Consider the following 26,177-nt stretch of genomic DNA (forward strand, 5'->3'; position numbering starts at 1 on the left):
TATTTTTTTATGCATGACGAGTATACCTGAACTCCACTCTTAGCGCATCTCCAGTGTTCAGCACAATAGTATTCAGTGCAGTCTTCATGCCTGTACATTAGCGCTCTGGTCTTATTCATCTTATGTACCTGCAACTTCGCATCTTTGGACCGATGTCTCCTTATTTCCCCTGCCCACCCTTCTACTCTGTGATTCTAGGAGTTCAACTTTTTGTTTTAGATTCCACATGTGGACAAGACCATACAGAATTTGTCTTTCTCTGTCTGGCTGTTCCACTCAGCATGATGTCCTCCAGATTCACCCATGCTATGTGAAAGGCAGGATTTCCTTGTTCGCCATGGCTGAGGAACACCCACTGGGTGCGCACACGGCTTCTCTGTCTGCTCTTCTGGCGATGGGCACTTGGTTGTGTTGAAAGCCTGGCCGTTGTGACTATGAAGCAGCAGACACGGCTGGGCAGTCTCTCTCTAAGATCCCGATTTTGTCCCCTTTAGCTCTGTACCCAGAAACGGGACTGCTGGATGACATGGAGGTTCTATTTTTAATTTCTGAGGAATCTCTGTACTGTCTTCCTCTGGCTGAACTGACTCACGTTCCCACCAACAGTATACGGAGTTCCCGTTCCTCCAGTCCACGTCAGCACTTGTTATTGTGTGTGTGTGTGCGTGTGTGTGTGTGTGTGTGTTATAATAGCCATACCAAGAGTTGTGAAGTGATTTTTTCCACTGTGGTTTTGATTTGCATTTCTCTGATGATCAGTGATGTTGAGTACCTTTTCATATATTTTTTGGTCATTTGAGTGATATCTATTCACATTCTTTGCCTATTTCTAAATTGTTTTTTTTATTGATAGCGAGTCTTATATGTTGTAGTGCATTTAACACTTTTTAATAAGAGTTCCTGATTTAAAGCTTGTTTGGAAATACCGTCCTATGCTTTTAATTGGCTATTTCCACTTTTTTTCTCTTGCATAATAGATCAAAGTAGATTTAAAAAAAAAAATCCTCACCCAAGGACATTTTTTTCCCATTGCTTTTAAAGATAGAGGAAGGGAGAGAGGAAGAGAGAGAGAGAAGCATTGATGTGTGAGAGAAACATTATGTGCCCAGACTGGGGATCAAACCTGCAACCTAGGCTTGTGCCCTGACTAGGAATTGAACTCACATTTTGGTTATGGGACCATGCTTCAACCAACTGAGCCACAGCCAGGGCATCAACGTAGACTTATTTCTAGTGAAATGATTCCTGAATGGATCCATTAAGGTCTAACTTGTCCGTTTTTTTTCTGACAGTTACGAATTGCTTGAAGGTCCATATACTTTAAAATTTTTAATAATAAAAACAAGAGTATTTAGATGGATATAATTTCCTGTGTGATTTTAAGAATGGTCTTTTTAAATTAAATGTGGCATTTCTTTTTTCTTTTTAGATTTTATTTATTTATTTTTAGAGAGGGAAGGAAGGGAGAAAGGGGGAAGGAAGGGAGAAAAAGAGAGAGAGAGAGAGAAACATCAATGTGCGGTTGCTGGGGGCCGTGGCCTGCAACCCAGGCATGTGCCCTGGCTGGGAATCGAACCTGCGATGCTTTGGTTTGCAGCCCACACTCAATCCACTGAGTTACGCCAGCCAGGGCAAGAATGGTCTTAAAACACAGCTCGGAAACTGAGGTCCACATAGGTCCAGTCTTGGCAAGGCAGACGTCAGGGACGCCTTTGTAACCTGCTGCTCAGGCAGAAATGCGCCATTGCAGACCTGGGACTGTGGGCAGGCTGAAACATTGTGCACTGCGTTCGGTGGACATGTTGGTGTGTTGGCTAACCACAGGCTCTCTGACAGTTAGGGATCAAAATCTCTGTGCCTATTTTCACGCTTGTGGTTTCCTGCAGGAAAGCAAGCTGTAGGGCCCCCAAGAGCACAGGGAGCAGTGAGACCACAACCTGGCCTGGAGCGCGGCCGCTGCGGGGAGCGGCTGCTCAGCAGCGCTCACAGAAGTGGGTTGTGGCGGGTGTGAACGGTTGGGACACAGCGATCACACCCCTCCTCTGCCGTCATCGCACTGCTCCATGTGACAAGTCGTGTTGTCTCCTCTCTGTGCATACTTTGTTTCTCTCTCAACCTCAGTTCTGAAGTTGGAAGGTAGTGAAGTCAGTCCCACGGTCCCCAAGAACGTCCTGTCTCTGGGAGTTGGCAGCCTGCTGCTGGTTGTTAGGGCCCGGACTCAGCCTCCCCGAGGTCTGAGATTCACCTCTGTCGCTATCAGCCTGCGACCTGGGGCACGAGAGTCGCCTCTGGTTGTCTCCGCTTCCTCACCCGGGGGGAAGCCGGACTGGCAGAAATGGTCCCCACAGAAGCGCCCTGAAGAGCAAATGGTAGAATCAACGTGTAACGTTCGGCAACACGGGCTGTAGCCTCTGTTGCATCCTGCAGTGAGCTGAATGGGGAGAAGAAGTGGATGATTATGTAGCAATTAACATGTTACTAAAACTTTTCTTATGAAAGTTCATCTAGTCCTTTTTGGAGTCTCATGAAATACGTATTGTCCCATTTTACAAGTGAGAAAATTGAAGAGTGTGATATAAAGACATTTTGTTTCGCCCTGTGGATAACCTTGGGCGAAGAACCACGGACACTGGGCTGCTGCCCTGCACAAGGGAGGTGACGATTCTCATTCCAACTTCCTGCCATGTTGGGAGGCCCCAGGGAGCCCTATCACCGAGATAGCGTGGCGGCCTGGCCTCACCTTCTAGGGTGTACGTGTCTCTGTGATCTGTCCTTCTAGGAGGGACAATGCTGCCACATCTCCTTGCCACTTTGTCTCCAAGAAAACGGGTTGTCTCCAGCTCCACAAGGTGCCAGGGAGTCAGAAGTAACAGGAGAGTCAAAGAGCCTTTTCTGAGTGCTCCCGCCTCCACAGCCTCCTGAGCGCCGCAGCCTGCAGCGGGGCCTGGCTCTCCCCATCTGAGCACAGAGGCGCCACCTTGGGCTGAGCCGGGGCCAGCGGTAATGAGTGGCATTCGACTCAGACCCGGGAAAGGACTCAGGGAAATCTCTGAAGACCTTGATCCTGCAGCAATGTCTGAGCAGAGTTTTTCAGGACATGGAAGTGTTTCCTGGGGATTCTCCACCACGCGTCCCGGACATTCTGATGACCTGAGCCCCCTTCCTTCTCTTTAAGTTAGGATTTCCTTCTCCGCACCAGCAAGGCAGTAAACCAAAGCAGTTCAGCCTTCCAAGGAACCGTGCAGTTTGTTGCCAGGGCCAGGGATCTGTGGCACTGACAACAATGACCCCGTGCCAGGAGCAGAGACTGTCGAAATGCAGACCTCTCCATATAAGGGTCATCATGCAGTGTGTCTGTCCTCCTGCGGCGGGCTCGTTCCACTCGTAATGGTGTCCTTGGGGCTCTGCCATGTTTTCACATGTCACCCCATATCCTTATTGTTACAGACTGAGTGTTGTTCAGTTGTGTGTCTGTCACCACATGTTTGTGGGCCATTCATTCATCAGTGGTCATTTGGACTGTTTCCACATCTTGGCTGTTGTCATATGAGGGACCTGAAATAGTCCAACTCACAGAAGCCAAAAGAATAGAATGGTGGTTGTGGGGGCTGAGGCAAGGGGTGAGGGTGGGGATCAGGGGCGGGGGGGTTATCAGTCCAAGGCACTAAGTTTCAGCTTTGCAAGATGAATGAGTTCCAGAGATCTGTACGCTGTGTGCTTCTTGATAACGAGACTGTATTGTGCACCTAAAAACTGTTAAGACAGAACTCGTGTTGTGTTCTTAACCCCAAAAAGCAGAAAAAGAAATGTCAATTCCAGGACAGAAATACAAAGAGCAAGTTCAACACACACACACACACACACACACACACAACCCACAACAGCAAAGATACATCTTTTTTTTTTAAAGATTTTATTTATTTATTTCTAGAGAGGGAAGAGAGGGAGAAAGAGAGAGAGAGAGAAACATCAATGTGCGGTTGCTGGGAACGGAAACAGAGCAACAGAAGACAGGCACACACATTTATTTAATACACATTTCCCGTGACAAGGGGGCCTTTGGAGGGGAGTGACGCCCGGAGGAAGCCGCCCCGAGTGTCTGGAGCTGGTTTCGTGGAGCGTGGAGCATTGTGGAGGGGCACGCTGGGCCAGAGAGGGGGAGATCAGGGCAACAGGCTGGGGGACCTCGGCAGGGCCTGGGTGTGAGGACCCTTCCCCGTGTCCCTGTCTTCGGGGATAAGGATGCTCCCTCCTTCCCTCCAGGCAGACAGAGGGAGGGCACCTGTCACCTGAGAGCTTTATGGCAGGGGAGATGGGAGGATTGGTGTGGGTGCTCAGAGAGATCTTTCTGCTTCTGCTGTTTCGCAGACTCTTTGGCTCAAAATATCCGGTACACCAAGGTGCCATTATTGGGGGGTGGTTAGTGTGACAGAATCTCAACGACAGCGTAGTAAGCAGGGCGGGAAACATCAAACTGCTTTGATGTTTCAGAGGTAGAACCAGCTGCCCTCTACCCTGCGTGATGCAGCATTACGGGCCAGGGGAAGGGAAGGCCAGTGCTTCCCCCCGGATACAGGGAGTCTGAAGGACCTGGGGGACACCGCGGGTCAGATGCTGAGGACACGCCTAGCACTATGGACCTGTGGGATCAAGAAGTACGAATGGAGCCAAGAATGTGGCAAATAATGTGTTTCCCCGCCCCCTATATTTCCTATGAACTGGTGATTGGATCTAGACACTTAGTCAGTTTCGGGACCTCCCTGCCCCTTGAGAGAGAATTGCTCAATCGGCCCTGGGAGCATAAAATCAAACCCTAGAGAGGCTAGAGAGCAGAGTCCCAGCGGACATCGGCCTTTGCTGGTGGGAGAAGCTGGTGCGGCCAGCACAGTGTTAGATTGTGACACAGGGGCAAACCCAGGGGCGTTTCCGGGAGTCAGTCGTTTCTGGCAACGTCTGACATGTTGGTGACGGCGAATAAAACATTGGCTCTGAAAGGAGGTTGTCGGGTTAAACAACCAGGCCATTTTTAACCTAAGAGAAAGCACTTTCTGTGGTGCTGCGAGGCACCAGAACGTGCGTGCTCTACTGAAACAGGAATGCCGGAGTCGGAGAACTCCTCCACAAGACTAACGAAGTAAATTTCCCTGCCACCCAGAGGGGACCACCTTTTTAAGGGGATCCCAGGGCTAACGGTGACAGGAGGAACACTTACAGAAAACGAGCTGGAGACCGGATAGAGTACATCTTGAAACATTTTCTCCTGTTACTAGTCCCCGGGATAATTTCTGACACATAGTAGATGCTCAGAAAATGTGCTGAAATGAGTCATTTGTTCCAGTTTACTGACTCAGTGTTTTCCCTGTATAATTGAATCTTGGTAAGGTCTTACCATACCTAACGTGCTTCTTTTTTTTTTTTTTTCTCTTTCTTTCTGAGCACAAAATTCAGCTCAGCAATTCTGGAATTACGGAAGCAGTTATTTCCAGCATGTGCTCACAAAGCAATCCACGCTAGCTGTTCTTAACTGCTGGCAACCTTCGCACCTGGTCGTTGCTTAAGGAAGCATTTCTGTAAAGTTTTAAATGCAGTTGAAAGCGATGTCGTGTTAATTTATTTCAGTTCTATTTTTTTTTCTTTCTGCATTTTGGTTCCGCATTCTCCTTCTAATGACACCCCGTGATGGAGCACAAGGTTGAGAAGTGTGTTTGTACTGTGTTTTCTCCCCGGCAAGTAACCCCTCCCTTCCCCTGGGGGTGGCCGTCACTGCTCTGATTTCTTGTTTTTGTTTATTTACTTTTGTTTATTTATTTTTAGAGAGGGGGAAAGGAGGGAGAAAGGGAGGGAGAGAAACATCAATGTGTGGCTGCTTCTTACGAGCCCCCCACTGGGAACCTGACCCACAACTCAAGCATGTGCCCTGACTGGGTATCGAACCTGTGACCCTTCGGTTCGCAGGCCAGCACTCAATCCACTGAGCCACACCAGCCAAGGGTGCCCTGATTTCTGTGTAGTCACTGCCTTGATTTTTAAAATTGCTTTATGACCCAGGTATGCATTCCTAAGTGTGATGGTTTAGTTTTACTTCTTTTAACAGAAAGGCGTGTTTTTAAAGTATCTTATCATCTTTAGGCTTCTCTCTTCCCCTTCCTAATGTATCTGTTGACAAAAACCAGATGATTTATCTCATAAGCCTTTGCACAGTCTTGATTTTGTTGATTAGTTTCACGAGGTGTAGGTTGACGTGTTTCCCCGCCCCCGGTATTTCCTATGAACCGGTGATTGGATCTAGACACTTAGTCAGTTTCGGGACCTCCCTGCCCCTTTATTCCCAGATCGCTGCCTGCGTAGTGGGTGCGGTGTTCTGGTTTAGAGGTGATGGTAGCAGTAAAGGCAAAGCGCCCAGATTCATGATTCATTAGTGGTTGCAACATCACTGTGTTACATTTCTTTTTTTTTTTTTTTTTAAGATTTTATTTATTTACTTTTAGAGAGGAGAGGTGAGAGAGAGAGAGAAATATCAATGTGTGGTTGCCTCTCACATGGCCCCCACTGGGGACCTGGCCCATAACCCAGGCATGTGCCCTGACTGGGAATCGAACTTGCGATGCTTTGGTTCACAGCCCGTGCTCAATCCACTGAGCTACACCAGCCAGGGTGTGTTACATTCTTTTACTTATTTGCTGGAATTCTACAGAGAGTTTTCCTTCTCTATTATTTGGTTACCATGGGTTCATTTAGGCAGAGCAGTGTACTGGTTTGATTTTTTAAAAAATATACCACTGTTCAAAATAAAGGAAGTGGTTGGTCCTCTGTCACCTATATCTCCATCTCCATCTCTATCTCTGTATCTACATCTATGTACTTACCTGTAGATGAATCACCTCCAGGCTTTGTGCTGATATTTCAAGTTCGGTGACAATTCAGAACATCAGGATGGATATTTAAATTCTTCTGTCTTGGATAGGTATCTTTCCCCGATTCCTCCAGGTTCTTAAGGAGTGAGCCTGGGAAGGGTAGAGTTAGTACGTCACACACAAACGCACATTGTACACAGAACGTTTTGTGGTCACTGTGGAGGGCACGCCCCCCTGGTGTGGTTTGGGGTGTTCCCACAGCGCCCCGCTTCTGCCCGAGCACGGGGCGCAGCTCCGCGCAGTTTTCCCCTTCCTGCACCCTGGCCGCTGCAGATGTGACGGAGGCAACCGTCACAGCCTGAGGCTTTTGCAGCTCTGCTACTGTTGTAACGACACTTTTCTTGAAAAAAAAAGTTTTGCATTAAAGCCTGCATTAATGTGCCCACACAAGAGAATGGTAAAGGGAACTAAATCTGTGCTGATGACGACTCTGTCTTGGCAGAGATGTCACATGAAGACACTGTCTCGGGAGGGCACGACCGTTGAGGACTTAAACTGTGTTGTAATAGACCGGGTTTCCCTTACTCGTGGCTCGCACAACATCATCTCTGTTGTTGTTTTCTTTCTGTGGCTGATAGAGCGTTCCAGCGTGGCGGTGGAAAAAAACATCACTCTGCAAAGTCCGTCGAATGTGGAACTCGCATGCCAGTTCACGGCCTCCGGGGACCCGAACGCCGTGAACGTGTCTTGGACAAAGGAGGAGCAGCCCCTGGAGAGCGGTTACGTCATCAGAGCGGCGGACGGAGTCGTGCACACGCGCTACTCGTGAGTAGGCCGGGCTGCGGCCCGCGCGCCCACGTGACGCCGCCCGGTAAACCCGGGCGCTGCTGCGGGCTGGCGCGCTCTGCTGTGGGCTGTGCGGCCGCTGGAGCGTCATGCTGGCATTCCAGATGGTGTGTTGGCAGAATTTGTTTCTCGTCTAGCGGTTTGATGAATAGCCGTGTCTTCTCATTTTCATCAGGACGTGTGTTGAAGACTAAGCCTGCATTAATAACTTACATTCTCTTTAGGTTCACCATCAGCAATAGCAAACAGTTGGGGCGTTATTCTTGTTTCTTCCAAGAGGAAAAGGAAAAAAGGGGCACATTTAATTTCAAAGGTCAGTACTAATAATTTGTGACGTTATAACCAGTGTTCTAAGAGTTCTAAATCCCCCAGTCCTTAAATTATTATTACAATGCTAAACTTAATGCAGCTGAAAGACACTCATAATATGCTTTCTATTGAATCGTAAGTGGCACCTTTAAAATGGTGTTTCCTCTTGTCTGCCCAGCGGTCACACTTGTAGTTCCCAGGCCACTCCCTGGCCCTCCTTCAGGCACAGCTTTTAGTTAGAAGGACCTGGTTGCCATGTTATTTGTAAGTCATAGCAGCCTTTTCTTCCTGCCTCCTTCCTTTCCTCCTTCCTTCCTTCCTTCCTTCCTTCCTTCCTTCCTTCCTTCCTTCCTTCCTTCCTTCCTTCCTTCCTTCCTTCCTTCCTTCCTCCCTCCCTCCCTCCCTCCTCCCTTCCTTCCTTCCTTCCATCCATCCCTCCCTCTAAACTCAGAGCTTTTACAATAGCCCTCCAGGTGTCTGAGTTACTGCAGTCCTAGGCTGTGAGAATGTGTGTCACCTGTGGAAATTCAGGGACACTATAACATTTTAAAATAATACAGAGACGCAAAAGGGGCACCTGCTTTTGGTGCCATCAGGTTAGGGACAACCCCAGAATGTCATGCCCGGCTCTCCCTGGTGGGAACGGACACATCAAAGTGTTTTACTCCTTCCGTCATTAAAACAGAACTTTAATGATCTCAGACACATCAAAAAGACTAGTCATTCAAGTTCAACAATTATCTTCATGAAAACCCCCACGCTGGGACAGATTAGTGGACACGGTGTCCATGTTGGTGTCCCGGGAACACAGTCTGTTGCCATATTGACTGCTTTGGACTTTTCTGCACATTAACTGCCCCGCAAACATGGGAAATCGTTGTCTGGCTGGTGGCTGGGACAAAATAGGGACGCTGTCCCGGAGGCCCCACCCACAGCAGGACGGCCTGTTCCATCGTCCAGATGATGAGAGGTGGCTCGCTCCTACACCCTCCCTGCTTCCCTCTCCACTCCCCAGCTTACTTCCTTCTGAAGGGTTTGTGGCTGTGCCATCTGGTAAATACAATGAATCCTGGTGTTTGTGGAACTTGGTCTCGGCAAAGGCAGAAACTGTTACCATCTTTTGATTATTTTGATCATGTACATTCTCTCTCAACCTTCTTTCCTTCATTTGCCTGATTTAACTTAGGGAAGGATAAATTATATAGTTTCTTCCTTTATTCATTTTTTTCCTCCCCTTTTTTATTTTCCTCTTCCTTCTGTCTTTTCTCCACCTTCCCTCCCTCCCTTCCCCATGAGTGAAAAGGATATTGAACTCATGCACACACACAATCCTAGTGAACATTTTATTGCGTCTCCTTTAAATACATAAAGTAGACCTATAGGTCTTACAGAAATACTCAACAAATCTTGAGGCTTAATGGGATTCCAGGAAATTCAACTTCAAAAATGGTTTTATTCCCCCCTTCTAAATGGCTCTATTTCTACAAATGTGCACTAGTTACACCCCTTCGAAGTTTAAATATCGATGGCATTCCGTGTTTCTCAGTAGCTTTCTTATACTAAATCACCTGAGCTGTTGTTTGGAAGTGATCATTCTTACCTCTAATGTGGAGATGAACAGGAGCACTTCACTTTTCAATATTCCAGTAGATTTAATGCCAACAGTCTTGAAGGCGGGCTCTCGATTCCGAGTCCGTTGGAGATAAGGAGCCCGGAGCTGGCTGGGGCACCGGCGTAAAGCCGGCATCGGAACTCGAGTGCTTGAGGAGTCAAAGAGCCACTGAGTAGTTACTTCTTAAAAAAAAAATAGCCCTGGCTGGTGTAGCTCAGTGGATTGAGTGTGGGCTGTGAACCAAAGTGTCGCAGGTTCGATTCCCAGTCAGGGTACATGCCTGGGTTGCAGGCCATGACCCCCAGCAACCACACATTGATGTTTCTCTCTCTCTCCCTTTCTCCCTCCCTTCCCTCTCTAAAAATAAATAAATAAATAATAATTAATTAATTAACTAATGAACTAATGAACTAATTAAAAAAAATAGTTCTCTCAAAGTGGTTTAGTCCAGTTTATTAATTTTTAATGCCCACGGAACATCAATGTAACTTTTAAGTATGTACTAGGTATATCATGAGGATATTTATAAAATTAGTAAGTTGAGCCCTTCTAGATCTTTTGGCAAAACAATAGTTCTCTGTAATTTACCTAAATTTATTACTGTTTTGAAAACTAATTTTTTATTAGAATTTAGAGATGTTCGGGCGTCTGCAGAACAACTCATGTCGCAGTTATTTAATTAGGTCTGTAAGGCGTACGGAATGATACGTACTTTCATCAATGTCCTATTATGTTTCCTCCCCATGGGGTGCTTAGGTTTGCCCGAGAAGGAGGATTATCTCTCCTTAGCAGCACTACAATTGTGTGTGGGTAAGAAGTCCACTTTATAGACTCTATTTTAAATTGAGCCAGAAAAAATTTTTCTGCTGTTGACTTCATGAGTCAGCTGTGGCGCGTGCTCTCCAAACAATTTATCAGTGGCGCCCCTGTCTCTGCCTCTCCGGGCGCTGGTTGATTTATTGCTACACGATTGTTAAAGGGCCCCCACGTCCCTGATTAGCCCGGTGCGGAAAGCCCTGCTGACTGCGTGTGTTTGCCTGCTGACGCCCGTCACGGGCGGCAGCCAGTGCCGGTGGTTGCTTTCCACCCCCGGCCGATGAGTGATGGTGTACAGGGTTTCTCTGGGGTGCGTCAGATATTCTGAGGTGGCTGCTGCAGTATTCATCAATGTTAAAATCTCTTAGCAGAAAGAGGCAGTTTAGTGGGTAAAGGACCACTGACAGCACATGGAACGCTGGGATGTCATGGTGAGGTTTTGATGGTGCCACGTGTTAGGACACGTGTCTTGGCCCTGCCACCATCTTCATTGGGAAGCACCCCGGGAGTCCAAGTGCAGCTATGTGGCGTGATAGAAGAGCTGGAACCCCAGCTCCAGACCCTGGGGTGGAAGTTAGGTGCTTTGACCATATGGAAGACTCTTTCTTAGTTTGAACATAAGTAAACATCCTGGAGCCCTGAATGACCAGGTTGGTTTTTTTCTAGTTGGTGAACACGTAGATAGAAATCGCCAACCTTGTAACTCCATAGGGCTTTCTCTTTCACTGCGTGGGGGATGGGGATCCTAGACCCCGTTTTCCTGGAGATCAGCCTGAATCAGCAAAATCACCATCTTGAAGAGTGGATGCTTCCAACCCCAAGACTCTCATAGGTCCTGGTTTATTCCAGGCTCCAAAAGGTCGGCAGGGCACATTAGAAGGCAGTGTCGCTGTCCTTCTGCTCGTGCGCACTTCCAAGTGGAAGCAGCAGCCAGACCACCTGTCCCTGTGCCTGGGGAGCGAGTCAAACCAGCGACGCCCCCCCCCGCCCCACCCCCGCCGAGCACAGAGCATGTCGTCATTTAGGCCCACGCTGCCGCCAGCATCAGCCACACCAGGCAGAGCTGAGCGGTGGTGGTTGGTGTCGTCAGGACCGTCAGCCCGGGGACGGCGGGAAGCTACGGAGGCGATGAAAGGAGGCAGGAGGTCTGTCTGTGTTGTTTCCCTCCGGCATCTCTGCCACCTGCAGTCTGTGTCCCGATCCGAACGTCTCGTGGAGATGGCCTCATGGTGCCGCAGCGCATCCCTCCCCCGAACCTCGCAAACAACCCACAGTTCTCTTGAAAAGTCCCTTTCAGCTGGCCGATACGCTTCCCACGCCCTGCTGCTTCCATGTGTGCTGACAACGTGCACCTTCTACCGCGGTTTCCCTAACACACTGCTTTGCTTCCACTTTGGATTCTTGGTCTGTGAGTCCCTGTCAGCGTTTTGATCATATGCCAACCCACATTCTCCTGCTGAGTCACGACCTACCGTCTCTCCAGAGAAAAGCACCCTGAGGTGGAGAAGTGGGGTCGCTATCCGGGAGACCAGCAGGTGGGGGACGCGGGCACGGCGCCCTTGACTCATGCGGGCACCGCCAGTTTCCGGCTGCCTCCAGGGCAACAACGTTCACTCTGAGGCGGCCTCGCCAGGCTCTGGTCGTGGCTGTGTCACAGCTGCATTAATAAAAGCACAAGCCCTGGCTGGCATATCTCAGTGGATTGAGCACGGGCTGCGAACCAAAGCATCACAGGTTCGATTCCTAGTCAGGGTACATGCCTGGGTTGCAGGCCAGGTCCCCAATGAGGGCCACATAAGAAGCAACCACACATTGATGTTTCTCTCTCTCTCCCTCCCTTCCCCTCTCTAAAAAATAAATAAATCTTAAAAACAAAATAAAAGCACAGCTCCACTCCGTCTGTGGTCTGGAAGGAGGAGCCTGGGGCTTCAGCGAAGATTCCCTACGTGAGCCAGGCTTACGCTCTCTGCTTAATCTGCAGGTCTTCAGTGGGGGCCTCTTCTGGGTTGAACTTTTTTTTGTTGTTGTTAAAGATTTTATTTATTTATTTTTAGAGAGGGGAAAGGAGGGAGAAAGAGAGGGAGAAAAACATCAATGTGTGGTGGCCTCTTACACGCTCCTTATTAAGGACCTGGCCCGTAACCCAGGCATGTGCCCTGACTGGGAATTGAACCAGCGACCCTTTGGTTCACAGGCCAGCACTGAATCCACTGATCCACACCGGCCAGGACTGGGTTGATCTTTCTAAGTGGGACTCTGTGTTGCCTGTGCTTATGTGTCCTCAGACTTCCTTTAATAGCAGCACGGCCCCAGGCTGTGGGTATGTTGGAGTGAAGTGCGACCAGGAAGGGGTGCGGAGCTGACGGAGGGATAGTGTTTTGTCCAAAAACCCAAGAATAACTTTGTTCTCACTTGGTCCAATCATTTCCCATTTCCCCACAATAACATGTCAAGTATATAAATATACACAAAAAGGGACACTGAAGCAAAATAAAATATGATGATGATGGTGGTGGTGATGATGGTGATGGTGGTGATGATGATTCGCCAGCCGTGGCCACACACCTCGCTGAAATCCTCGAGGGCCTGACCGCATGGACCGCTGCTGCCTTCCCAGTGAGGGTCTTCCTGACCCCACCCCGAAGCACGGGGCCTGCTCCTCCCAGGCCAAGCCCGAGCTCAGTCTGGTGGTCACCACTCCACGCCAGAGGACACACCCGCACGGACCAGGACACGTGCTGGTCACGGGGATCCAAACTGCCTGCCCAGTCGGAGCCCTGAAACGTGACCCGCCCAGGACCGCCCTCTCTGGACTGGGGAACTGGAGCGGGGAGGGGATTCACATCGAGGTCACCAGGGACCTAAGCCCACAGACTGCTGTCCTGCTTTCGGCCACCACCTGGCCGGTGTCTAGTGGAGGAAACGGGCTCCACCATAAGAAAAAGAGAACAGTACAGTGGTCTGTGGTTCAACCTAGTTTAGGCTGTTACCATTCCGACATTTAACCTCATTGTCTTGTTTCTCCAAAGTGGACGATTTACTCATTATGTTAGCATCAGGACGGATAGCCCACCAACTGTCTTGGCCCCTGGAGTGGCGTCCAGTTTTCTCATACGGGTTGTTTTCCTCAGCGAGCGTGCTCTCTGGGTCTGCAAAGGAGCCCAAAGGCACAGCCACAGGCTGAGTCCACCGAACCAGACGGACGGAGCAGCTTGCCCTAATGGGGCAGAGCGCTGGGGTGAGGGTGTTCTGCACAGGGGTCAGCCCGTCATTAATGAGTGCTGTAGCTGGACCCGCCCGTGTGGTTCCGACTGTGGCTGCAAGACGCCTGCCTGCCCTGCATCAGGAAACTCTGCAAAAGTGCAGGTTGGATACTTAGGAGACCCGGGAAGGGACACAGCCCAGCTGGGACCACAGAGGTCGTGGAGAGAGAAGCTGAGTGGGCGCGGGGCTGGGGTTCTGCTTTTACTGGGGCCACGGGTGGGGCCCAGGGTTTCACGGGCTCACCACTATGGGGGAATTTAAACAAAGGGAGTGGAAATTTAAAGCGCAGGAAAAGGAACTGAACAAATGGTCCACATGCTCATTATTGAAATCAACCGAGACCTTTAAAACAAAGGAGTCTCCGTGGGTGCAGGTGGCTGTGACCTAGGCCTGGGGCTGGCATTGGTTTCTTTGCGACGGCCATCTCTGAAGTGTGGGAGCCTTGGCTGATCAAAGGCACTTGCATCGTGAAGGAGAGGACAAATGTCAGGGCTTACACTATGGAGAGACGCTGCACTTTTCTGTTTAAACAGGCATGGGGGCGGCAATTACCCCCTTAGTCAAAATTATACCTTACGGCTGTTTCAAAGTGTTGTTTGCTGTGTTCTGCCTTTTCTTGGGAAACACAGTCTGTAGGGAATGGGACGTTTCATTCTTATTCTCAGGTTTCATGATAACATGTAAAGTTATCCCATGTGCTTTTCCTGTTCCATAGACTACCTAGGTCCAAACACAAGGTGTTCTTTTTAAGGTTTTAACCGAGTTCATTCCATTTCTTTTACGGTAAGGAGCAGGAATTAGGCACTCTGGTTTAAAATGTTCTAATTTATACTTTGGTTGTAAATCTTTACAACAAACAACATCTGCTTCAACTGCTTTTGCCCAGTCCTTGAAAGTGCGCCCCCACGCGGCGGAACCGGCTCTGCAGCTTCGCGGAGACATCGTCTGGGTACCGTTCGCTGCCGCCACCTGCGGCCCAAAGCGCCTCTTTCTTCATTCTTCTGGGCCTGGTCTCTGGGGAATTCATCTTCTATTTTTCATCATTTTTCCATTTTAACCTCCGTTTTCAAACGAGCGGGGCGGTCTGTGAGGGACTCCGTTTGGAGCCTCTTCCTCCGTTTGGGCTGCGCCCACACATTCAGAAGAATTTTTTTTTATTCTGGGTCTGTCTTCTTCTCTGCCCCACGTGGCCAGCCGGCCCAGTCGTCCTGCACGTGACGAGGACCCATCCGGTTCGGCTCAGCTGGCTGATGACCGCTGTGCAGAGAGGCCGCGGGCATCACAAACCGCTCGGGTGAGAAAAGCGCGAGTACCCGATCACGATCACGCCAGAAGTTTGACCGTGGCGGTGTTTTCCCTGCACCGCGCGCGCACTCTGTGCCGTCTGTTCCCGAGTGGAATCCTGTACAGCAGGGGTGTCAGAGTTATCTTCACGGGGGGCCCCATCAGCCTCGCAGTGGCCTTCCAAGGGCTGAGTGTAATGCTAAGGTTGTGTACATGTAACTGCTCCTTAACAGTGAAGTGAGAGCTCTGCACTGCCGGCCAGTAGAAACAAGGCGCCGGGCGGATGAAACAAGGTGGGGAGTCGGCTTCGGCCTTACGCCTCGAGTTTGCCACCTGTGCTCTACAGCGACGCTGTGCGGCACCTTGGGGTCACTGCGTCTGTCCTCGGTGCGGCTGACACTGAAGCTGCCGTTGTCAGCCAGGTCTTCTGTGGACCCAAACCTTATCCTTGTCACGCCACTGGCAGGTTGCACTGTCTCTTTGAAACACTCATGACCTGACCTGACCTTTGGAATGGACACACAGTAACCACTTGTCCCTGAATGTCCCTCAGCTTAATGGTGACCAATGAGGCTTGTGGGACTCCTCTCCCAAGGAGTGCTCAGAATATCTCTCGGCCAGGCCTGCGCACCCGTGTCTTCTGGTTGGGATGACGTCGGTCGAGCTAGTCACATGCACTTGTGCCCCTATTCCCTCAGGGACACCCCAGGGCCACCTCACTGGCCTTTCATAAACTAGGAGTCAGGTCAGTACACATTCTCATTGTCAAGTCACATCTTCGGTTGTGTGAAACCGTGGACCATTCCGTTTCATCACAACACGTTTCCTTGGTTCCAGATGGCCCTGTCGTCTGTCTCAGGGTCACTGAAGCATCCGTGCTCTCACCGGTGACAGTCCTTCCTCTCACTGGCCTGTCGTTATTATCAGCAGTGCCCCAGCTGGTGCTCCACAGGTTAGTGGGCCTGGTGGAGGAGAGGCTGATGGTGTCGTCAATCACATTATATTTATTTAGGCCCGATTTAAACAGTGAGGAAAAAAGGATACTCCCCACACTCATCATTGGAACAGGAATCACCTCAGGACAGAACCCATAAAGAACCCTGCTGTACAACTCCACTTTGATGCCTTCTCCGGTGCTTAGACGAGTCAGAATTTCTTTTGTAGTCATTAGCAATTATTTTTCCCTTCTTCATCCATACAGTTCGTACATCCAGCAGGGACCTAATTATCTCTGGGTAGGAAAAAGCCAAGAGAACTTGGAAAATGCATTTCATATAGAAACTTAATTTGACTCATTAAAATTGATCTGTCCATTTCCCCAGCCTCGCCCTCTCCAAAATAAAATCTAAAAAGAGGATAACAAGTAAATACCAAAGAACACCCACAACATGTGTGAACATAGTATTAACATTTAGACAGTTTTCTTACAATGCTCTCTCTGTTGGCAAAGCAAACAACAACAAAAAGGAAAAACAAAACACAAAACCAAACCCTGATTAAATTAGGAGAAAAAGTATAAACAACAGTAACCGTAGTTGACAAGACTGCGTATCCTTTGAGGGGAGTCAGAAGGAACTGGTTTTACCATGGAAACTACTGGTTGGCTTTTTATTACTTTATTTATGTTTTAATTTTGGCCAAATTATTTGGTCCCTAACACTTCATTTTTCTAAAGTCAGCTGTCATTTTTATTGTTTCCAATGGCATCTACTTCAAACTCAGGAAATTCGTTACAGTGAATATGAATAGATACATATTTATAAAACCACATGGAAGGGTTTTTTAGTCTCTTTTCTGTCCTACTCTGTTCTCTTGCTCTTAATTTTCCCATGTTCCTTCTCGTGTTCCTCCCTTCTCTAACTCTTTGGTGACTTTTCATAAATCTGTAGCAGCTAAAGAATTTATATCCTGACAATTTTATCTCCTCAATCAAATGCCATCTAGGGATGAAACTTTGAAAGAAATTGTTCTAAAGTAGCTTAGTAGGTAGGAAGAAATAGGCGTGAAACGTGAAATTTCTTTCTTATCCAACCACGTAACAGTTTATTATAGTACTTGCAATTGTTATTAGACTCGATAATAGAAGATCTTTCTTTTATTTCTGCATTACAGACAATGACATTGAGCTATTACATTACTGTTTCTATTGTACTTCCTGACTATTATAACTAGTTTCATTTTATATAGAAATAAAACCGCATAGAGTCATATTAATGAGAAAACGAAAGAAAGTGACTTCAACTTGAATACCTCCTCCTTATTCAAACTCTTTCAGTAATACACATTTCTCTAAATTTCTCTTAGTCCCTGAACTTCATGGCAAAAACAAACCACTGATCACTTACGTGGGGGACTCCACTGTCTTGATATGTAAATGTCAAGGTTGTTGTCCTTTAAATTGGACCTGGCACAGTGGTAATGGGAGTGTGCAGGTAAGATCATATTTCTTTGATTTGAAGAAAAAGTTTATCTCGTAAACAATAAGATTATAGCCTCAGAATTCCTAGGACTATTTATAGGTCTGTTATCGTTTTCTTCAGTGTGTAGTCACAAAGAGAGAACAGTGGGAAATGCAGCTGTCATTGATGGTTTTAGCTTAGTACATTGCACATCAAAAATGTAATGTTTCATTAGCTGGTACTTGCCTTTTTAGATTTAGCAATGTATTTACATTTTTTGAAAGGAGGTTGAAAGGAAAAAATAAGTCGTTTTTCATTGATGACCTTAAAGATTGACGACCAACAAAGAAAAGATTCTTTTTTTTTTATTGTTTCAGGAAAGTAGCTAGAAAAAAAGCCCATTTTCTTTTCCTGCTTCTGTCTCTGGAGAACAGAATGAAAACCTGATAATTGAATTTAGGTCTTAAGTTCTTTTATTAACTCTCTTTGGCCTTTTTTGACCTTGCAGAGACTTAAGGAAAGCCAAATGCTTAATATTACTATTAAGGAATTAATGGATATTCAAAGAGCTGATATTAAGAAAAACATGAGCATTCGAGAAACCACTTCTGGCTCTCTTTCTTCCTCTGAAATGGCCTCAAGTAGCATGGACATTTAAGAAATTGTCCCTTTGGGGACACCCATCTTTGCCCTGCTGCTAAGGATCATGGAAATTAAATTCCGAGAAGGCCAGCTGTAATTCTAGAAGGAACAGGACGAGACAGTGTAGGTCTTACCATGAAATATTAATTTCCTTCCGAGACAAGATTCATATGGCTGAAGGAGGAGAGAGAAAGGACGGAAAAGGCAGTGTGGCTGACTCTGTACTTGTCGGTGTGATTTTTCAAAGAAATAGTTCCAAGTCATCTTGGGGCAGACTTAAACCACTAACATTTCTGCTTATCTTAGTGATGATTAGGCAAGGCAATCGCTTTTTGTATGTAAATACTTTTTAAAGTATTTGTAAAAACATTCACTGTGGTTTTGGGAGTACACAGCTCAATTTACTAATAATGCGAATGCGATACTGACAAAGGGACCCTGAATCTAATTATATCAAACTTTTAGAATGTCGTCTGTGGTTCTCTCCATGTGCTATACTTGGCCCTCAGCCTGGGTCACGTTAGGATATGAGAGAAATGCAAGGAACAGGGTGTAGGTCAAGCATTTTTTTCAAGATGCAGATGAGCCAGCTGCACCGGCCTCGGCCACCTGAGAGGCCCATTGCGCATGCGCTGCTCTGGGTCATCCGCTCTGAGTCGGAGAGGATGCGTTGGTGACAAGCATTACAGGTGGCGCTGTGCACAGGGAGCGTATCGCTACAATTTGGGGGGCAGATAAGAGACTCACACCGAGCTCCTCATCAGACAACCTCTGAGCACGTGTGCGGGCGAGCCTTTATTGAGCAGTGCAGTTGAGGGGTAGAGCACTGAGGGCAGCCAGTGCCCCGAGAGTAAAATGTAATTTTTTTTTAAGATTTTATTTATTTATTTTTAGGAAGGGACGGGGGGGAGAGAGAGAGAGAGAGAGAGAGAGAGAGAGAGAGAGAGAGAGAGAGAGAGAGAGAGAGAGAGAGAGAGAGAGAGAGAGAGAGAGAGAGAGAGAGAGGGAGAGAGAGAGAGAGAAAAAGAGAAACATCAATGTGCGGTTGCTGGGGGTTATGGCCTGCAACCCAGGCATGTACCCTGACTGGGAATCGAACCTGGGACACTTTGGTTCCCAGCCCGCGCTCAATCCACTGAGCTATGCCAGCCAGGGCAAAATTTAATTTAAATGGATCAAGTACGTGAGCCCCCCCATAGCTGAAGATGGCTCTTCAGTGACTGGGAAAACCCAGTGACACTCTCAGAAGCTAGCGTGCCCGAGAGACAGAAAACTCGGATGTGAAAAGCCAGAGAGTGGGCAGACCACCGCACACGCCAGGCTCACTGGGGATTTCTGCCGGTCCTCCTGTACCATCTTCAAAGTCCCAAAGACTTCCTCTTCAGCTCCAGCTGGAGGGGCTCCCCGTGTCAGGAGCCAGCGACCCCCCACTGTAGGAGCGATCGGATCTCATAGCTCCCTTCATGTAATCCTGAGTGTCTTGTGTGCCTGTGCTTGTGAAGGAGAAGGTCTTCGAACAGCTAGTCGGGAGTCAGAACATGAAGCCTCGATGGCTGGAATTTTTCCGTAGTTTTAGTTCCCACGTGGTATTTACCTGTGACAACCTCCGTGCTGCGGTTTTGAACCTTCGGTGTCAAGGATGCAAAACAGAGTTTACTTCTCCTCCGTTTGCTGCCTCTCAGAGACAAACTCTGACAGGACTTGAGCTCTGCTATGTGTACCTGCTCACAAATTTTAATGTGCCCCTTTCTGGCAAGCAGTTCCCTTGGCCCTGTCTTAGAGCGTTTCCTGCCAACTAGACCACCTAGAGGGGTGCCCAACCTCGGCCCACGGGGCTCAGGGTGGCTGTGAATGCGGCCCGACACAACATCGTAAATTTACTTAAAACATGATGAGATTTTTTGGGTGTGATTACATGTCATGTTGTATTGAATGTGTGGCCCAAGGAGAACTCTTCTCCTTCCAGTGTGGCCCAAAGGCGCCTGAAGGTTGGACACCCCTGATTGAGCAGGGGTGTGCAGTATGGTAGGAATGGGTTTCCATGTCTCCTTCTACTAGGTTCCTCTTGACGTTCAGATGACTGATAAGTATGTGATCACTGGGACGAATGTTAATGAAACGAGGCTCAAGATAATGCACCTCTCTGAGGATGACCAGGGGACCTACAGGTGCCATGCGGTGTTCCCGTTGGGCGAGGTCGAAGACCACCTCGAGCTGGTCGTGCTGAGTTACCTGGTGCCCCTCAAACCGTTTCTTGCCATAGCCGCGGAGGTGGTTGTCTTAGTGACTGTTATCCTGCTGTGTGAAATGTACACCCAAAAGAAGAAGAACCGCCCAGGTAGGATTTATTTTGATTTTCTTGGATAACATTCTCATGTTATGACTTAATCCATTACAGGGGCTCTAGGGTTCTGGGGGGGAATCTAGGTTTTGTCCTTTGGGGCGGTATTTATGTTAATATCAGCGGTGACAGTGAGCTGTGGGCTTGCATTGCTGGTCTTCCTGTTTCAACTCGCCAGAATATTTCCGTGTTGAAATAGATCTCTTCCCCCTTTTCCTTTGGTGTCACTGGTCCCTACACACCAGGTGAGGTGATGTGGGCTTTGGTAGTGGACTGTGCCTTGGGAAATTCTGCGGTAGCTTAAGATAAGAGACAAACAATTACTTTTTCAGGTAGATCACTCATGTAAAATGATTTTCCCACGCATTGTAGAGTTCTCATAAAAGAGACACTGTCCTGTTGGTTGCTGGTTTTTATGGCCTCCGCCTGATGGATTGCAGGTTGAGAAGCCAACGGTCCCCTCTCAGGAAAGTTTGATTCTGTGTTCTTTCCTGATTTTGTACTACATCTTTAATCACTTAAATAATTTTTAATCAATCAGTCAATCAACCCTGTTTGGAAATCCGAGGCAGTAGGCGTGGCTTGACAGGAATGTCAGGTGAGGTGTGGCGAGCAGGGAGGCCGCACGCAGGACAGGGGGCAGGGCAGCTGACCAGTGTCGCTCGTCTCTCCCCCACTCCCCGGGGGCGGGGGGACAGAGCACAGCGCTGGGCCTCTGACTCAGGGGGAAGCTGAGTCGAACTGCTGCTCCGTAAGAGTCATCACCCCACCTCCCTATTAACATGTATCTTCTTCTTTCGTCACACAGATGACGGGAAGGAGTTTGAACAGATTGAACAGCTGTAAGTAGCAGTTTTTCTAGATTCATTTTCTTGCGAGAGAAATACAGATAATCGTGAAATAGGATAAAATGTTTAGAGTTGGGGGAACCCCCCCCCCCCCGAGTGTGTTACGTGTGTGTTCCGTTCTGTCCGTGCTGTGGTGAAACACGTGGAATCTGCCTGCTGTCACGGGGCTGTCCCACACTGTGACTCCCACTTCCCTGTGCTTCCCTTTTCTCCCAGAAAGCGGGTTTAACGCCAGTACTTACAACACAAGGCAGGCGGATTAAATGGCATTATATCTGTAAAGTGCCTGGCTTGGGGACCTGGTGCGCAGAAGGTGTTCAGTAACCACGAGGACGCAGTACCGTGCGAAGCGCCAATACCCAGCCCTGGCTGTGTTTCCATCACTTAGGGCGCTCCGTGACTCAGACCCTCCTGGATCTCCAGGTCCGAGGCCCCCCCCGGCTGGGTGCCTGGGCATCTGCATTTCTCTCACATGGCAATCCCTGGTGCAGATTCCCTGTCATGTTGAAGACGACTGGCCCAGAATTCCACTAGTCATTACTTCGCAAGGCACCCGGCTCATGCCCCTGGCTGGCACAGCCCCGCTTGTGCGGAGCCGAGTGGGACAAGGGCTGGGATAGAGGTTACGGGGGTGGGGCCTGGTGTGCTGGTGAAGCTCCGCCCCCCCTCCCCCTCCAAACCAGACCACTGGGTGACAGAGCCCGCGGACAGGGGCAGCCGAGGCTGGGGTGGAACTCTGAGCAACATCTAGTTTACCCCTGGAAGTCTGTCCCCCTTCCTCTCCTTCATCGTTTTCATCCCTCCCCGCCCCTCTGGCTGCCATCTGCTTGTTCTCTGTCTCTGAGTCCATGTCTGCTTTGTTTGTCCATTCGTTTTGTTTTCTTTTTTAGAGTCCACATATAAGCAAAGTCATACGGTATTTGTCTTTCCCTGATGTATTTCACCTAACATAATGCCCTCCGGGCCTGGCCATAAGCCACGGGGATACAATGTGCAGCACGGAGAAACTAGTGCACAGTATCATAGTCACGTTGTGCGGGGCTAGATGGCTGTTGGACATCCTGTGGTGACACATTGCAAGGTCTAGACATGCTGAATCCCTATGTCATGCACCTGAGGCTAATATAGTGTTTATGTCAACGATACTGCAAATGTCTGAGTACAGTGTCGAGGACTGGAGACCAGGAAAATGAGGCCAGGGGAAAGCAGAAACCAGAGGCCTCGCCAACGGTTACCAACCAAAAACTGCACTTAAATTTTCTCTCTGTCAGTGGGCGGGAGCTCTGAGGTGTGGGTGCTGTGGCCACGCTTCCAGAGTAGGGCACGAGTGTGCCGTTGTCATTTAGGTATTTGTGGACATTATTCAACATAGTTATTTTTACTCAGTTCACATACAGCAGGTGAAACAAGTCATTGCTCTATGAAGTTCTAAAGTAAGGCCATTAAATAATTACATCAGGAGTCCTACAACCCCAGATAGGAATAAAAGTGTTAGAATCACACATTCCTAGTTGGGAGAGAATCAATCATCCCTCTTTCTGGACAACCTAGGCATCTTGTTTATATTAGTGTGAACTCTTCGTCTTTCTGGTTGCCATGTACAGAGTCCCTCTCTTCTACTCAAAGTCATATGAAACATGTGACAGTTGTTACGATGTCTGAACAGCCCCAGCCTTGCCTGGCCCTCCCCCCACCTGCCAGCTCAGCCTCCCCGGGGCTTCTGAGCATCCTTCCCCCCCCCACCCCCACACAGTGCCCCAGGGGCTGCTGCGGGCTCAGCGCATGCTGGTCTGTTTGGGACATGCTCTGCAAGGCTGGGACCCGAACAACGTGCAGCAGGCCACCACTTCTCAATACCTCAGTTCTCATTCATGCAGCCTACCCTGTTTAAGAAATACTTAGAAAATATTTTTTTCTAGAATATCTTAGCATTGTTGGAGTGTTTCGATTTCTAGTACGATGCCTTAATTTTTTCAGGTTTTTTGAAATTGGGATATTGTATATCATTTTTTTTCCATCCTATACTGTTCCACTGAGATCACTGTTTCGTTTTCCTCATCTGTAGGTTACAGCTTTATCTTTAGATTTCATGCAAGGGTCAAGGGTCCTTGAACCCATTTGGACCAACCTTTTGCTAATGCTCTTTCAGAATTCTTAGTTAGGAGATAAATTTATTTTTGACAGCGAATAAATATTATGTATCAGTATATTTTCTATATAATGTTCATTTACACACGTGTGTGTTTAGAAACCAGTGATTTGTTAGTGAAAATGATTTTTAAAAATAACTCTAAACACATAACATTGGATCAGGCTGGTCTGAGTGCTCATTCAAATGGTCCAGCGAGGCCCTGCCTCGTTATCTCACCCACTGCGACATCTCACCAGCCCAGTCTCGTCTGCCCGACTTGCCCCCAAGTCCTCACGTAATTGATTTGCTGGTTGAGTTTCTTCTCCGATGTTAATAGCTGCGTGAGCCCGGCGCTGCCCAGAAGACCTGGAAGGGCACTCGTGATCCATCCTCGTTAGCTAGTTTAGTCACTCCTGTCCTCGGAGTCTGACGCGCAGACTCGTGTCCCTGCTCTGATGCACACAGGGTCGATAAGGAACCATGGGTAGCCTCTAATTCAATGTAATAAACAGGTCACATCACAGCACCTGCATCTCACATCTTGGCGGAGCTCCCGACGGGCCATTATCTGACATGTGTCGAAGCAACACACACATCATAGCCGTGTCCCCAAGCCCCCACCCGTGTTCGGGGAGAAGCAACCCTCCCTCCCAGTAAAACAAACAGGCCTTTGTTACTGTCATCTATGGCAACAGAATCAGTGGCATAAAAACCATCAACATTGTAAGTCAAACATTGTTAAGAGGAGTGAATTCTGTCTGGAATTACCTTTCACATTAACCTGGTAGCCGTGAGACGGATGGTGACTGACTTAATTTTATGCAGTGTAAACATCTAGTGATTTTCTCTTTTATTTTCAATGCAGGAAATCAGATGATAGCAATGGTATAGAAAATAATGTCCCCAGGCACAGGAAAAATGTAAGTTACTTCTAAATTGTATGCCAAGTAAAAGGTAAAATCCACTATGCATAGGCTGTCTATTAATCCAGCTCATTTTTTGTTCGTTTGTTTCATTAAAGACCTAGTCAGTCCCTATGTGCTTGGACATGCTTGTTTACAACATTATGGGGGGAAATATATACTTATACAAAAATAAATGACATTTTTTCCCACCAGAGAACCAATATAAAAGTAAATCTATTGCACTGCCTATATGCAGTTTTTTTTTCTCTTGTCACCACGGGCTGGTTTCTTTTACAATTTTTCATGTAGTGCTTATTTTTCCCCCTCTCAATTTTTCTGGATTCTCCTCTTTTATTCTCACATATTTCCATATTTTGGGTTCATATTACCTTTTCAGAATTCATCAGTATTTTTCCCCCAGTGGCAAGAGTAGGAACGGTTGGTTTTGGCAATAGTTCGGATCACCCCTTCCCAGCAGTTTTTGCTTTGCTGAAGTGATGATGTCACTACATCCTGCTAACCAGGATGTGCTGATGGAGTTTCACTGTGTTTTGTTCGACTCAGGAATCTGCGGCCAGCGAATGAGAAGCATCACGCCAACACTCGTGGGAAGGTGGACAGAGTTTGTATTCCTGCTCCATCTATGCTTCCTGTTAAGAACATCTGAGTTTTTATCTTTTAAAAGAATAAAGAGTTTAAGCAGCATGTCCAGCAGCAGCTTCATGAATAATAGATGCTATCTCAGACCTAAAGAGGTTTTTGTTCTGTCATTATTTACATAACAGCGAGGTAAATTGTATTAAATATGTTGTAGGAGCTCTAACCCAGGATAATAATCTCATCCGGTCCTCAGGGGACACAGACCAGACACCAGCAAAAGCAGGTAATAGCTCAGAGAGCTCCTGTCACTCAAGACCCGCTTACAACCAAAGAATTCGTTAGAAAGGAAGCCTTTGCCATTTGCCTCGAAAAGTGTTTTCCCTAATCGTGCTTACTATGTATACAACTGCAATGATAGCCATGTAAAGTTCATCCTCCTGCTACCTTGAAGGGAAGTGTGTCTTGACTCCGAAGTGAGTACTTTCTGCCTTTGCTGCTGATGGTTACTCTCCGCAGTCACAAGAAGAACGCTGTTCTCCTCCAAACATCCTGGTGTAGGGCGAGGAATAGAACCACGCACTTCCCCAGCCTCCGTCTCTACCACAGCATCTGCCCCAGTCCGTCCGCCCCCGCATCTGCGCTGCTTCCCCACGGCAGCTGGAGTCATTCTTAGCCTTTACCAAGAGCACTTCTTTAAAGCCACAGGTTTCGGATTTCCTAAGTCCACCGAGTACTGATGTGGTCGGGCACAGGGCCATGTGGTCATCATGCGGCCCCGCTATGAGAATGCTTGTGAGATTCGTGGTTCCCCGGTGTCCACGGCTGGCTCAGTACCTAAAAATGCACTGTCACTGCTTACAATCCCAACTCTTCTGTCTAAAGTCCAGAAGTGCTGCAGTGCTTCTGTGATGCTGCAGATGCCTTAGACTTTTCTTCAGGGATAGACTACGTAGTAGCTCTTGCATATGTCACTGAAATACTATAAAATCACTCTGACCAAACCACGGGAACTCTGAACAGACATGGAAATGTGCCAGTGGCTTTGACGAGAACCTTAGAATCCAGAGCCCTGCTGCCGAATACTGGATTGGGTCGAGGACGATGACGTGTAAGCTGTTGGGCGTCTTGGTGGAGTGGGTCCCGTGTCCCGCTGCTCACAGAGTGGTTGGAAGCAGAGGGAAATTTGGGGTGCTGGCAAGGAACCCACAGTTCTTGGTGACTAGGGGATTAGAATGCCAAGAAGGGGAGTTTAATGAGTTAAAAAAACTTGATAGAAATGTATGCTATGTGTTGTCTGAGAAAATTATAATAAAATCCTGGTAGTGA

General features: G+C 47.9%; 1 protein-coding gene across 1 annotated transcript in view; it reads left to right on the plus strand.

Annotated features, from left to right (window-relative positions):
• EMB (embigin) overlaps positions 1 to 25,117 on the plus strand; it is a 43,033-nt gene extending 17,916 nt beyond the window's left edge. Inside the window, exons 3-9 of the mRNA XM_036020162.1 lie at positions 7,493 to 7,679; positions 7,925 to 8,013; positions 17,290 to 17,417; positions 20,085 to 20,364; positions 21,176 to 21,209; positions 24,212 to 24,266; positions 24,816 to 25,117. Coding sequence (XP_035876055.1) covers positions 7,493 to 7,679; positions 7,925 to 8,013; positions 17,290 to 17,417; positions 20,085 to 20,364; positions 21,176 to 21,209; positions 24,212 to 24,266; positions 24,816 to 24,836 — 794 coding nt within the window. The 3' untranslated portion in view covers positions 24,837 to 25,117. The remainder of the gene's footprint in view (positions 1 to 7,492; positions 7,680 to 7,924; positions 8,014 to 17,289; positions 17,418 to 20,084; positions 20,365 to 21,175; positions 21,210 to 24,211; positions 24,267 to 24,815) is intronic.
• The last annotated feature ends 1,060 nt before the right edge of the window (positions 25,118 to 26,177 follow it).

The sequence above is a fragment of the Phyllostomus discolor genome, chromosome 3 (genome assembly GCF_004126475.2).
Source record: "Phyllostomus discolor isolate MPI-MPIP mPhyDis1 chromosome 3, mPhyDis1.pri.v3, whole genome shotgun sequence".
Taxonomy (NCBI): domain Eukaryota; kingdom Metazoa; phylum Chordata; class Mammalia; order Chiroptera; family Phyllostomidae; genus Phyllostomus; species Phyllostomus discolor.